At 33.8% G+C, this 14,194-nt stretch overlaps 1 protein-coding gene across 13 annotated transcripts in view; it reads left to right on the plus strand.

Annotated features, from left to right (window-relative positions):
* Positions 1–236: 236 nt before the first annotated feature.
* Positions 237–14,194, plus strand: part of EYA1 (EYA transcriptional coactivator and phosphatase 1) — a 91,790-nt gene continuing 77,832 nt past the window's right edge. For 8 of the 13 annotated variants that reach the window (XM_058176850.1, XM_058176851.1, XM_058176856.1 and 5 more), the window contains exons 1-3: positions 237–1,889; positions 6,752–6,801; positions 8,237–8,364. In XM_058176850.1, coding sequence (XP_058032833.1) covers positions 8,241–8,364 — 124 coding nt within the window. In that variant the 5' untranslated portion in view covers positions 237–1,889; positions 6,752–6,801; positions 8,237–8,240. Of the gene's footprint in view, positions 1,890–6,751; positions 6,802–8,236; positions 8,365–9,675; positions 9,739–14,194 lie in introns of those variants that run through there. The other 5 variants (XM_058176846.1, XM_058176855.1, XM_058176843.1 and 2 more) reach the window with 2 other exon arrangements.

The raw sequence follows: 14,194 nt of genomic DNA on the forward strand, positions 1-14,194 counted from the left end.
ATTTTTAACAAACATTATTTGAAGTTAACTTTGTACAGTATTCCAATATTCAACTGTGTACTCATATTACTTCATGTTGCAATACATTCAGGCACAACTATACCCTTCATTCAAAAACAGTTTTTACAGATATTTTAACATGTTTTAACGAACAATCTTACTGCCTTTGATAGCACATAATTTGTATTGGAACTGGACCAGTATTAGTTTAGAAATGGGTATATATTCTCAGATTGGTTAAATTGCTCAAAGCAACATATATTAGCTATCTGGATTTTAGTTAATTGTCTTATCTAAGAATTAGTTTTAAAAATTGTCTATAAAGTATTCCCATTCAAGGGTAAGCAAAGGCAACAAATATTAAAGTCGTTGTGCAGAAAAAATGAGTAGAAATAAGAATAATGCAGAATTACTCCCCGCCCCCAAAAAAGATTGACTCCAAGCAGAAGTGTATTTAAATAATTCATTTTGTCCACCATCATTTTAATCTCTACATTATAAACAGTTGAAAGGTTGCTGGTTAATCTGTCAAATTGCTGGAGGTTGGCACGGGTGCGGGGGGGTTTAGCGTTTTAACCTTCTTGTTCTCTTTCGTATTTTTGCCTCCTTTAAGGAACAACCAGGAACAAAAATCCGATACGCATCCAAACAAGTGCAGACGCGGGAGTTGGTGTTGCTGGATCGCCCTCTTTAGCTGTACTTTAAAGCAGATCTGGAGAGTGCCGCGAACGCCGTTCTTGGTCGCCTGCTTTGGGGATCGGGCCAAGGCTTTCAGTCCATCCACATCTCTCCCATCCCCCAGCTCTCTTCCCGGCTAAGGAACCCGACGCCGGGCTAGCCCGCTCGGAAGGTGCAGACGGAGCTTTTCCGCGTCGCCAGCTCTGCGAAGCTCTACGTGGCTCGGTAGCGCCGGTACCTCCGCAGCAGAAGGGCAGCCCGTCGGCCCGCTTCTTCTTGACAGGGCGCGCTCAGCTGCCTCTCTTCCCCACCCCACCCCCACAACCACCACCACCCACAGCTGTTTATGCACATGCCGCAGGATCCTTCATTTGCATACCAAAATTGCTTGCCAGCAAAGGTGGCCTCCGACGAGCCAGCCCAAGGGCTGACTTCGATTGTTCGCGTGTTCAAACCAATAAGGGCGAGAGACTAAGCTGTGGTTTGCATTAGGAATAAACAAAAGGGGACGAGTCGCAAGGAGGGTGTGTTGTTGTGGGGGGTGGGGGAAGGAAGGCGGAAAAGCCTCCGGGCTAGATTGGGGCAGACCTCCAAGCCTTGCCCAAGGTAGAGGCAACGAGCGAGCGCCGACGAGGCTTCGGCTGTTCCTTTGTCTGCTCTTCAGCGATCGTATCTCCGGCCGCGTTTGCGGAGAGCCGAAGAGCGAGCGAGCGAGCGAGCGAGCGTCTTGGTTTGCTGAGAGAGGATTTGAGCGGGAACTTAGGCGCGCGCCGAACTGGGTGCTGCTGCAGACGGACCCCTCAGTGCCACTTCCGACTTTAAGCCTTCCTGGGAAAGTCCTCGTTGGCTGTTTTCAATTTCGCTCTGGAGACCCGAAGGCCCCCCGCCCTCCCCGCCCCTCCCGCCGCCGCCACCTCACTCACTCGCCTTTGCCTCACACAGACCCTTGGCAAGCACAGCCCGCGGCGGCGGCGGCGGCAGCAGAAGTCACCCTCACCCCGCTCCTCGCCCTAAACGCGAACTTGTCCTCCAGAGCGAGCGGCGCTTCTAGGCTGCGCTTGGAGTAGGTCGGGGGTTCCTGGTTTGTTTTCTCGTTCTTTTTCAACCAGCACAGGCTGTTGAGCTTTTAAGAATAAAACGATGTGAGCAGCACTGGTTGGTTCACGTGAAGGGAGTATCTAACCCGAGTGGATGCTGCAAAGCCGTTCGCTGTAAGTACAAACCTGTCTGTTTCGAAAACTGCATGGATTTGACAACTGTCCCTTGTAAAACGGTGAGACACCCCCCCCCTACACACACACACACACACACACACTTTTTGGCCCGGCTAAAGCTTTATAAGGAAGTCACCCGCAAGAATGCTCTGTGTTGCAAAAACAAGTTTTCCAAGCAACTAAGTGAGCCCCCACCGAGGGATCATATGCACGTTTCTTCCCCCCCCCCAATCCCTGTTAATACCTAATATACGTCACAAAAATTTTTGCAGTAAATTTTGGCTGAGCTTCCTCTTTATGTAGACGTCTTTCAAGTCATATGTTCTGTGCTTCTAAAGTATTTATTGTGTTAAATTTGCTTGATATGACTGTTTAGTTTTCTCAAGTGTTCGCGGGTCACTGAAAATAAATAACCCAGTGATGAGTGATTTAAAAAAGATCCTTGAATTGCTGAAAGACAATTCAGAAGGAAAGAAAATAAATTTGGAGGAAGGATGTGTGGCAGAAATTTTGACAGCTTACTCTGAAGGAGGAAATCCTGGAAAAATTGCTGAGCATTAAAGGATGACTTTATCAAGCTACCTGACATAATTATAATATAAAACCTTTGGTATTTCTGGGAACTAAATGCTTACAATTAACTAGCATTAATACACCACTGTATTTATATGAAGCTTCTGAATTTCATTATTCATAAAAAATGTAAGTTTCATTTTTGACCTGTTTTATAAATGCCACCAGATGTTTAAAACACCCAAACCATAATCATGTTAAATTAGCCTCAGATAACAATGTAAGCGCACTTTACAAGGAAAATGATAAAATCTGAATTCAGTGTTTGAATAATATTTAAACCAGCTAAATATATTTTTCTGCAAAAGAAAACTTAAACTGACAAATTTTAAGAATAGTATTCTAGAAATTAGAGTATTTACATTTTTCTTTAAAGCATACCCAATACTACGTATCTTAACATTGGTCATTTTTTTCTTATTTTTCTGAAAGGATTATAGTTTTTGTTAATCCATGTCACAATATTTGTTTAAAACAAAATGTGTATTATTCAAATCTTGATACTATTTGGGTTATGGTAGTCCCTTTAAATGACCTGTCTTATACTTTTGGAAGCTGAATCCCTGCACAGTGACAGATTTATAAAACAAGCCATTGTTTAATTTTTCATAAATACAGCAGGGAAGTACATGATCCAAATGGGAGAGAAAAAAATGGAAGAATGGCTTGTTGTTGATGTTTTTGGGATTATTCATAGAATTTAAAAACATCTCTGATTCAAGAGCAGAGATTGTATATATATTTTAATCAAAAGAAAGATCCATTTTGTAAAAATCAAAATATTTTATTTTGACTTCCATGTCTATTTCAGAAGACCTGGTCTTTAGTTTTATATTTGCGTCATATGTCAATATATTTCATTAGTAATGCCAATATCTGTTGGGTGAAGTTCCAATGCTAGTTAAAACCAGTTTTAATAATTCATGCACTTTTGATACATGCATTATAAAGTAATTTTGAAGTAACTCCATGTTTGAAACCGGCAACATTTGTGACTCTTGCAAGTCAACTTTTTTTTAAAAAAAGGGGGGGGTGTATTTGAAAAAAGTAACTAAAAGAACTCTTGGGGTTGATTATAACTGGCTGAATATAATTTATTAATTCAAATATAAACTGTATAGTATTTTTACTTCAAAGAAATTCCTTTTGGTTAGTAGAAATGTTTTAAATTATAAATTCCTTTTTATAAGAATTGCTTCTAGCAATTTTTAAAAAGTCTGGAAAACCAATCATTTAGACAAGTACCTTCACTTTACTTGCTCTGTGCTGCTGAGATTTAGAAACCCTTCCCATTTACAGTTTACTTTTCACGGAACATTATTAAATTTCTGGCTTCATACATGATTTTCTGTCAGATGCTTTTGATTTGTAATTTACCAAAGTATAATAAACAGTGCAAAAGTCATGAATTTTCTTCTGCATCCTGAGCTCTGTGGTAGGGAAAATGTGATAAAATGTGTACCTTAAGTTCTGTTTGATGAACTCTTAAAGCAAGTTTGCCTTCTGGAAATAATTTCTGGGGTTGAAGAGCATGGTATTAACAGATTTAATGTGGCTATTCATTGGATTGTTGGAGTACTATGTGAGGTTTAACAAAATGAGAGAGACAAATTGAATATCAACAAAACCTACATCTGTGAAGAATTATGAAGTTAATTAGAAAAAAAAGACCAACTGAAAAGATTTTATCAGTTGGTCACAATTTGGTATTATTTGTGAAGATATTTAACAGTGCACTTTTATACAGGCCTTCTCATAAGTAAACTTTACAGAGCTGCATGAATCTATTATCACCATCCTAATTGTCACTAATTTTACTAAATGAAGTTTAAAATTCTGTCAAGTTTTTAGGAAGAATTAAAAAGCAGTTTTGCATTTTATCATGTAATGATAACTTACATAGCAAAGAAGTTCCATATTTTGTCTTTGTAAAACTTATTGGTTTGATTTCACAACTTGATTTTTGCATATTGCAATAATCCTATCTTCCATTTTTAGTGCATCAATTCTTCAGTTGATTCTAATTATTGCTGCAAACTTCTGCTCTATGGAATCATTTGAGTAGTAAAACTATGATTTTGAGCAGCTTACATTTTCTGAGTAAAATTTTAAGCTACAGTAGATATATGTTAATTAAAGTACTAATAAGTATCATTCATCCATGTGTTATTCTCTATAAATTGGTCTTCATACTGCAATTACTCACTATAGTGTAATTTTGCATCCCCCAAAGTCCTCCAAAAACATATGAAGTATAGTATTTTGTAAATTATAACTAATGTCACCAACATCTGTGTCTAATTGTTACATGCATTTGCATTCTTGAGAGTAGATTTATTTTTCCTGTACCACTATGTGGATTCATTTGACCAACCTAATACGAGATCAGTAGTTTTAAAGTTATTTTGATTAAAGAATTATTTTTAAATAGTATAATGAATAACACATGGCTTAAATAATCCTTAATAGGCAAAGGATTGCAACTAAAGTATAACACAAAAATGAAGGTCTTGCAAATGAACTCTCACAGCTTCTATAATATTAAAAGATATGCAAATATTTGTATTATATATGGTATCATATGTAATTCTAGCATACAGAAGACACATATATTGTATTATTGTACATGATTCGCACATTATATTTTATATATTAAATATTATAATACAAATAATATATATTATAGCAGTTAATTTAAAATACAAAATATCTGTATACTTAAAGAACAGATAGTTTTAAGCATGCTACTTTTCCATCTATAATTTATTCAAAGTGTATTCAAGAAGTGTGAGGGAACATATCCTAAAGGCGTAGTTTTGCGTATTAGAGTAAAACGTTTCCATTTAACAATATCTTTTTAAAAAACGTTGAAAAAATCTTGAAAGAATATGGTTTAGTTGTTGCAAACATACACTTGATAGTTTGCATTACCTTTTTATGGTCTCTTAAAATGCAGCATTTTAAAACAACACAAGAAAAATATTGTAGTTGTTCTATCTCTGTTACAGCATGCTTTTTGCTCTTATGTGTAACATTATATGTTGTCTGGCTGCTTATAGGAGTGGTGTGTGCTTTCTAAAGTAGTTATTCTGTCTAAGATTAAAAATAACAAAAACTACAAACACATAAGTGAGATTTGCTTAGATGATTTTTATGGCACTTAAAATGCCTCATCTCTCTTGTCTTTGTTCTGTGATCATCTAGGAAATGTCAGTTCAGGTTGGGTGGAATCCTGAATTCAGGTTTTTTAAGATAAAATATGGAGAAGTTTTGTTTATACTTTTAAGCTAGCAGTGGATCTTCACCTGAGATACGTATATCACCTGCTCTTTAGAAACAAATTTTCTGTCAAATCTGTTCTTAAATACAGATTATTTACAGGTTATTTTGAAATTTAAAAGCTATTCTACATTATATAAGCCTGAAAAGATTCTGATTTTTTTTAAAGAAAAAGTTGATTGTCTTGAAGGATGATACTCATTGAGAACATATTTGCTTATTTAGCAAATACCATTTTTGTTTGTGGGATTCATATTTTAAAAGATTGCATAAAGTTCATTTTTTCTGAGGCATGTATGGTTATTTTTAGCTTAATTTAAATTAGTGGAGGAGGGCACAGATCGAAGGCTACAGAATCTCTGGCCCGGTTAGACATGAAGAAACTTCACAGTTGATTTATAGAAGTATAGCATAGCTGTATTTTACATGCATAGCACTGACTTGAAATCTTCTTAAACTATCTGGAGTCTAAACTTTAAAACATAAATTGGGTGAAAAGATAAAAATTAACTTACTAGGCATAAAAGACTGTAAAGAGTTAAAGAATGGGAGGGAGATATATTTCAGTTAGTGTTAATAAAAGCTGGCTGATAAATCTTTAGAGGGTGTTGGAGTGTTAGAGCGTCTTTCCTTAAAATTGCTTGCTCTGTTAATAGCTTCCTTACCTAGGCACTTCTTCCTAAACTACTCTAGGAAGACAGCTTTACATGTTGATTGGGGGAGGGGTAATGCAGTGTGCAGCTGTCATAGACAAGTGATGAATCACTATCCCGTCATTTGGCTGCCTTCCCCATGACATGGGCAGGAGGGGGATAGACCTGCTGGAGGAAACAACAGTTGAAGCTTCAATTTAAAGACAATATGTCTTTCACCGAAGTACTGTCCCCCTCCTCTTTAGGTTAAAAAACAGCATTATGATCCCCAGGAAGATTTCTTTGTTTAGTTAGATTAAGACCTGACATGAACATAGGATAACATAGATTTCTGTTTGTGTCCCTGGTTTGCAGGTGTAAAAATCCCAAGTCAGTTCAGATGTTGCTGCTTCACCTTTTTGCAGGTAAGGTTAAAGTGAAAGTCGCTTCTCTATGGAAAGAAAAGCTTAGAATGAAATTGTGTTTGTTTACTTCAACCGACTAATACACAAATGAGATTTGTTTCTTAAGTTTAAACTGGAGAAATGTTTTCACTCTTTGGAAAATACTTTAAATATTCTGAAATAATTATTAAATTAAATTATTCTGAATTAAAAAAATATTCTGTTGTTTGGAATTTTTTAATGACAGTGATACAGAACCTTGTATGTAAGTTGGAAAACTAGTGCATTTTTAAATATAAATTTGATAAACAGAGCCATTGTCAAAAGAATTTATTACAAGAAAACAGTTATCAGTGTTGAAAACTAAATATATTATAATGAATTTTGAAAAATATGCTTCTTTGCATGATTTGACAGAATATGAGGTAAGTCTGGAAAAATTCAGTTCAGTTGCTTATTGAACTTTGTCTACCTGTAAGTATAATTTCAAATCATATTTTACAAAAAAAAAATCCTCCAAGCAAATTCGAAAATCCAAACTAGTAAGTTAATTAGCAATTTGGAAAGTCTAGAATTGATACCAATGATGTTTTCATATTGTAAAAATGAATAAAGTATTCTAGCACTATTGCTTTATTCAAAAATCATTTTTATTTTTTTAGAATGTGTGTTTTGACTATTGCCCTAACATATTTATTATACAAAGCACAAATGTAAATTTATTATAAAAACTGGTCTATGTAAGAATGCCAGTATTTTACTAAAGCATAAAGGAGGAAACATTGGCAATTTTGTACTTAGCTCAGTTTTTATTTTCTTTAAGTGACAGTTCAAGTACCGCAAAGTGCTAAGGTATATTAATGCTAGAACCATTCATTGTGCATTGGCCTTATCCTTTTTCAGTGGGTTACACTTTATGTAATCCACAAAGCAAACACGAATACAGAGATCATAATATTTTAATGCTGCATTTGTTTCAATAGAAACAGAGGAACAATTAAGTAGTTTGCTAGAGTAAACACATACATCAGGAATATCTCATTCCTTGTCAGTAGACTGTACGTTCAACGATTGCTTCAAGTGTTTTCTTTGGTTTGGAGGTCCATTAAATTGTAATTGGGTGGTAAATTATGCAAGCAAGCTTGTGTTACTTTTTAATGTGCTATTATTGCCTCTGACACAATAATTTATACAAATACATGGATATATTATAAGAAGTAACTTGTTTTTGCTATGTTAAGGTTCTCATTAGACAATAATGCATTGTGTATAGAAAGGTGCAAAACTCCTTACCTGGGAATAAGATCCATTGGATTTTATTTCTTACAGACTTTCCAAAGCTATGTAGATTTGCACTTACAGAAATGATTGTGTATTTGAAATAGAAAAATTAATTGTAGACAGAGCAATTAATTTTGAATTGTTTTTCTGTAGTTACATTTCTTTCTTTCTTTAGGTCTATGGAAATGCAGGATTTAGCCAGCCCACATAGCCGTCTGAGTGCTGGCAGTGAGTCTCCTAATGGTCCAAAACTTGATAATTCTCACCTAAATAATAATTCCATGACACCCAATGGCACAGAAGGTTAGTTTCTGGTTGTGTATGTTGCCTATGATATTGATATTGAATTACATTGTTGTGTAATTTACAAACAATATGAAATTTTGTATTAGGCCTTACCCATTACATTTGGGCTTTACTATTTGAATGAAAGTGGAGAACATATGCTGGAATGTTTCTCCAGTTCTCTGCATAAAGGCTAGGGGTAACTAACTTTTTCATCTAGCTGTTTGCTTGTTTGCTGATTTTAAGCAGCAGCTTTGTTTTGGCATCTTAAAGTTAATATCATGACTTTCAGGTTTAGCATCTTGGAAACCAGAGTTCTCTAGTAGATATGCAAAAATGCTTAACTAGATAAATTCTGCTAATGTATACATTTTTAATGAATATAAGGTGGTGCTAGAGACCAATTATAATTAGTTAGTAGTTTATTTATAGATATTTTGAAGCTTGCTGTCGGTAATGTTTCAGGATTTTTTTTTATGTTGCATGTTCATTTATATGATTAATTTGCCACAAAATGAAATATTGTGATATATGAAGAAAGTAATACAGACTACTCTGTTGCTACCTCCAGTTTAGGTATTTATTTAAAAAAGATTATTTAGTATGAAAATGCAAAATTTCAACTTAATATGTTAAAATGCATAAGCACATGGTGCTATAGGAGATGCAAATGAAAAGGACTTGTTGGCGTTCCAATATGCATTGAATAAGGCTATTAGCACAGCAATATTTTAGAGAAACTACACATACAATATGCTGTATAGGACAAATTAACAATTTCCTTTGAAATATTTGAAAAAAATAACTTTTTTATAAGAAAGTTTAGCATATTAAAAGAAAAAAGGTTTTGTTTCACTTGTATATATACTGCGTTCCTTTAATAGATAGATACCCATCCACTGGCCATTGTCCACTGGCCCTCCCAACCATCTTTACTCTCGGTTTTAATTAAAAATTACTTGGAGATACATAGGACGACATCTAAATAGGAAAGGTGGCACTACTTTAAATCTTTTGGTTTGGTATATACTGTATAAGTATATGTATGATGAGTATAAGTATGATGATAACTATTATATTCTGGAGTTAACAACTTTAACTAATGAAACCCACAAGAATTACTCTTCTTTCTAAACAAACCTATCAGGATGTTAAGTTAAAATTATTTTAATGCAACAATTCCAAGTAATTGAGAGAAGGAACAGAACTTAAAATGTCTTACAAATTTAAAAGAAATAAAACTTTTCTGATGGTTATTATATACATGTGATTCTGTGACATATATGGAAAAGCTACTAGCATTTTATTTTCTTTGCAATTTTCCTTTAGGTGACATGACTCTGCTCAGCACTGCAGACTGGTTGTTAAATGTTAATACACAGACCACTGCAGGTTTGTGTAGCCAAGATGAATGCAAAATTGCTAGCATGCATTTTAAGATTTGCAAAGTTGTAAGATTCTGACTATTGTTTGTTAGTGGTGTTAGTTAACTTAATTGAAAGGTAATTAATTCACAGTACTATGTAAACATACTTGAAGTAAGTTCCATTGATTGCTACAGGATTTTCAGGTGTGCCTATATGGAAAAACATACAGTGGGATAGAGTGAGAGTTGCTTTATCTCCTTAAAATGAATATGATATTTGTTAAGAGGAGTTTCCTTTTCCTTTTCCCGCTTACTTTACTTTGATTATTTTGATGAGGATTTGGAGGATACTCAGTTTTTTAAGACAGACAGATAATATTCATTTTAAAATAATAATGTTGGATTTGAACAAAGTATTTGTGGAAATGCAGTCCATATTTTGTTCTTACATGCTTCATGTGAATTTATAATGTAAAGGGTTAGGGTTAAATAAATAGGGTTAAACCTATTTAGTTTACATGAAAAATAATAAAGGTAAAGTCATTCTTGACACAAACTCAACTCTTGATTACTATATTTATCTACTTTTTCTTATCTGCACACTATTCAAATGGTTTTCTATTAATTTCTTCCACAATATTTCTTCCAATTCTCTGCCTATAGCCTTGTGCGTTCTTGGTGGTCTCCCATTCAGGTACTAGTTTGGTCCAACTGTATTTAACTTTCAGGAGTTAGCTAAAATGTTTGTATTCTGCTATGGATAAAATAAGAAGGCTGATCGAATAATCAGGTCATTGCTAGTTAATGATAAGTAAACAATTTGTGTAATGTCTTAATAGAAATGCAATAATGTTATAGGAAAAGGAAGAAAGAAATTTGAGTTTCTATAGGGACTTTTTTGCATGTTATAAAACCGGTCTCAAAGCAAACTATATTGCTGTTGAATATATTTGAATTTTATACAATCCAAAGTGCTTTAAGTGTTTAACAGAGGAATATGAAACTGCTCTGTTTCAACCCTGTATTCTTTGATTCCTTTCAAATGTACTGCAATATATTATATTCTGTTATCCTTTTTATACCAAGGTATTGTAAGTTAGGTGGAAGAAAAAAAATACGTTGTTATAGTCCAATTTATACCTGTAACATTCTTAGGAAACTGATGCTACAATATATAGTATGTACTGCCTTGGGAATAAACTCACAGGACTTGTGCATAGGACTTTAGAGTAAATCATAGTATCTGAATGTCATATGGCAACATGCAGAGAACATTTTCTTAACCTGTGCATAAACATGTTTATTCAGAAGAAAGTCAAGATCACATTGATAGGACTTGACATAAATTGCTTCCGTATTACTTATGTTTGAGACAGCATTTTATGCATTTATATCTTTTTAAGTTTTAATTTGAAGTAATTGAAACTCATTCATACTTTAATCACTGAGAAGTTATTGTACATCAGATCCACATTCCTTGAACTTATAGCAAGAAAAGATTTATAACTTTTGCTTTATTACTTGTATATTATTTCCTTCTCATATATTTTCCCAAGTTAAAATGTACTATAGAAAACTAAAGTTTAATTAAATTGGCAGAGGTACTCAGATTCCTCACAAGAAATAAAATTATTCAAGTGCAATTTTCTATATACAGTGTGATACTATGATTGGTATACAAAACTTTAACTATTTAAATAGTTGAGTTTCAGTGTAGCAGTTGGTATGAGAGAGATGACTGGCAGGTTATCCTAAGACCAGTGGGAATTATGTATCCTGAATTTTGAGTCTGAATTTATCATGTAAAAGCATTTGAGGATCACAGCAGATTCCACTTCCACTGTTATGAAAGGAGAAGCACACTAAAGATTTCCTTTACCCTCTCTAGAGTGTATCAATTTTCTTCAAAGGCAAACTTGTTCATAGTAAAGATTTAAAATGATTATAATATTGAAGTTAACTAGTTGACATTAGACGCTGATTTTGGATTACTATAACAAAAATGATGATTGCATATGGTATTGTATCAGTTGTAATATTTAGTGATTTAAATGTTGCAATTCCACCATAGCATTGGCATTATTCTTTTTATTGTGCACCTGCTTACGTAGCATAAGTCTTAGAAATACCATACACCATCTAACACTGGAAGTAGATATCTTTTACAGGGCAAGTACAGTACTCCAAAAGTCCAGCATTATGGATTTTCAGCAACAAGTGCTGTTTACAGAGGAGCCAATTTTAAAAGAGGGATTTTACTTTAGGGCAAATTATCCGGAACAACTATGTGATTTGGGACTTCAGTCCAAAAATATGTAACATAAATGCGTAGGTGATTTTTTGTGTGTATGTGTGTGAAGAAAAGATGTAATGAATGATTACGCAGAAACAGCCTTTTGGTAAGAAATATGTTAGTGGAGAAAAGTAGCAGTTTTAGAACAATAACATTCTAGTTTAAGCTTATTGGATAAGGTTATCAAGGCCATATGGGCAGTTTCTGCAGATGAAACACCAGTTCACTCTATTTTCCAAAACATTTGCAAAGTGAGAATTGCCTAGAAGGCCTGTAGTGCAATTGGGAGTGGAGCAAAGAATGTATTACAGTTCTTGTTGTTACTATTTTTTGCATTTTTCATCTTCCTTATATGAATACAAAAGTATTCTGCTATTAAACATTAGCAATAATTATTTAAAATGTATGTTAACTTTAAGCTATTGTGGTCCACTTTGGACCTGGGTGAACAGTTTTATTATAAGCAAGAAATGCATCTTGAATTCTTGACTAAAGGGTACACGGGTCTGTACTTTGTTGCATATTTTAGAAATTGGAATATTGATATTTGTTTTATTTATTAATGAAAGTAGGCTTTTGAAGTTAGTTTTCTAAATATGGATATATTTATTATCTCTTCTTGTTTCGAATTGTCCAGTGCAGAATCATTTGCTGAAATTAATATTAAAATGACATATTTGGTCATAGTATTCATATCAATAATTAAATCACCTTGATAATATAATGGATAAATAAAAGTCTACCTACTTTATCATATTTTTACTCTGCTATAACAGTTATAAAAAAATCATAGAAAAATAAGTTGCAGCTATGAATTATTTACAGATGAAGCAGTACTGATGACATTGTGGCAATACAACCATCAACAAAGTTTTCAAAATTATATCCTTAAATAAAATGCAAACAATACAGTATACAATAAAGTGTATAGATTTTCTAATAATAGACCAAACCAAAATTGCTGAATCTGGCTTTTTTTTTGAGAATTGGTTACACTTACATATTTATTTATTAATTCAGGAAAGTAAAAATAATTTACAGTGTTAAATGTACCAGCAAGCTGTAACCAGTAACTTCATACCATTATAAAGAATAACAAGTTTATTATATGTGAAACTTTCGATGGATCATGCATGAGAGGCTGTTGAGGGGAGGAAAAAAGAGGCAAATGGAAAAATAAGAAATGAAAATAGATGTTTATCATTATAAGCAAAACTATAATTATGTGTGAAACAGATATTACTGAGCTATAGGAGTTTGAATATACATTTTTAATATAAACAATGTTGACTGATGAAACCAATATGCAGGTTTTACTGAGTATTTTGAATTTGAGTCCAAATCTCAAGGCTTAGTATCCATTTGGAGTCTTTCTGGTTTGTAACATATTGCTATTGCTTGCTGGTGGTACATTTTCTCTGGAAGTTCAGAATTATATACAGTACATGGAAATAATCTTTCATTGTATCCTAATTATGATAATTCTAGGAAGAAGGTAGGGTTGAAAGTGAGACTGAATGACCTCAAATCACCCAATGAGTTTCAATGGCTAGAATGACCTGTGTCTCAGTCCTCCTAACCTTAACTACCATATTATACTGTTTGATATATTTTATGTATTTGTACTGTCCTACCCACTCCCTTGTCCACGTTTTCCCAACATTGGAATGTTACTCTTGGATATGTCATTCAAATATCATGTACATCTCTTGAAAATACTACATCGCCTTTGCCCTGCACAAATCAAGTAATGTTAAAATGAGGTGTGCCTGATCCTCTTCAAGAACCTAACTGCAGAAATATAATAAAATAATATAGCTTAGGGTATACTTAGTACACTAGAAATAAACCAAAAGAAAATTTGGAAACATTTCTTTAGAACTTTTCAATGGATGGATGGATGGATGGATGGATGGAAGGCAGGAAGGAAGGAAGGGGGAACAGAGAGAGAGAGGAAATATAAATAAATAGATTCATTTACATATCTAATATGATTCAGTGACAGTTGTCTGGCAGGATTCATAGGTTTTTACAAGGAAAAATATTGCCTATTTACAATAGGTATTGCCTACTTACAGTCCTGTTTCGTCTGGTATTTAAAGTCATCCGCTTTAAATCTGCTCCCTAATTTAAAACTATTATAGAATGATAAGACACTGACACTAGAGCCTTGTTTTTATCCCTCCTCT

The sequence above is a fragment of the Ahaetulla prasina genome, chromosome 3 (genome assembly GCF_028640845.1).
Source record: "Ahaetulla prasina isolate Xishuangbanna chromosome 3, ASM2864084v1, whole genome shotgun sequence".
Classification (NCBI taxonomy): Eukaryota; Metazoa; Chordata; class Lepidosauria; order Squamata; family Colubridae; genus Ahaetulla; species Ahaetulla prasina.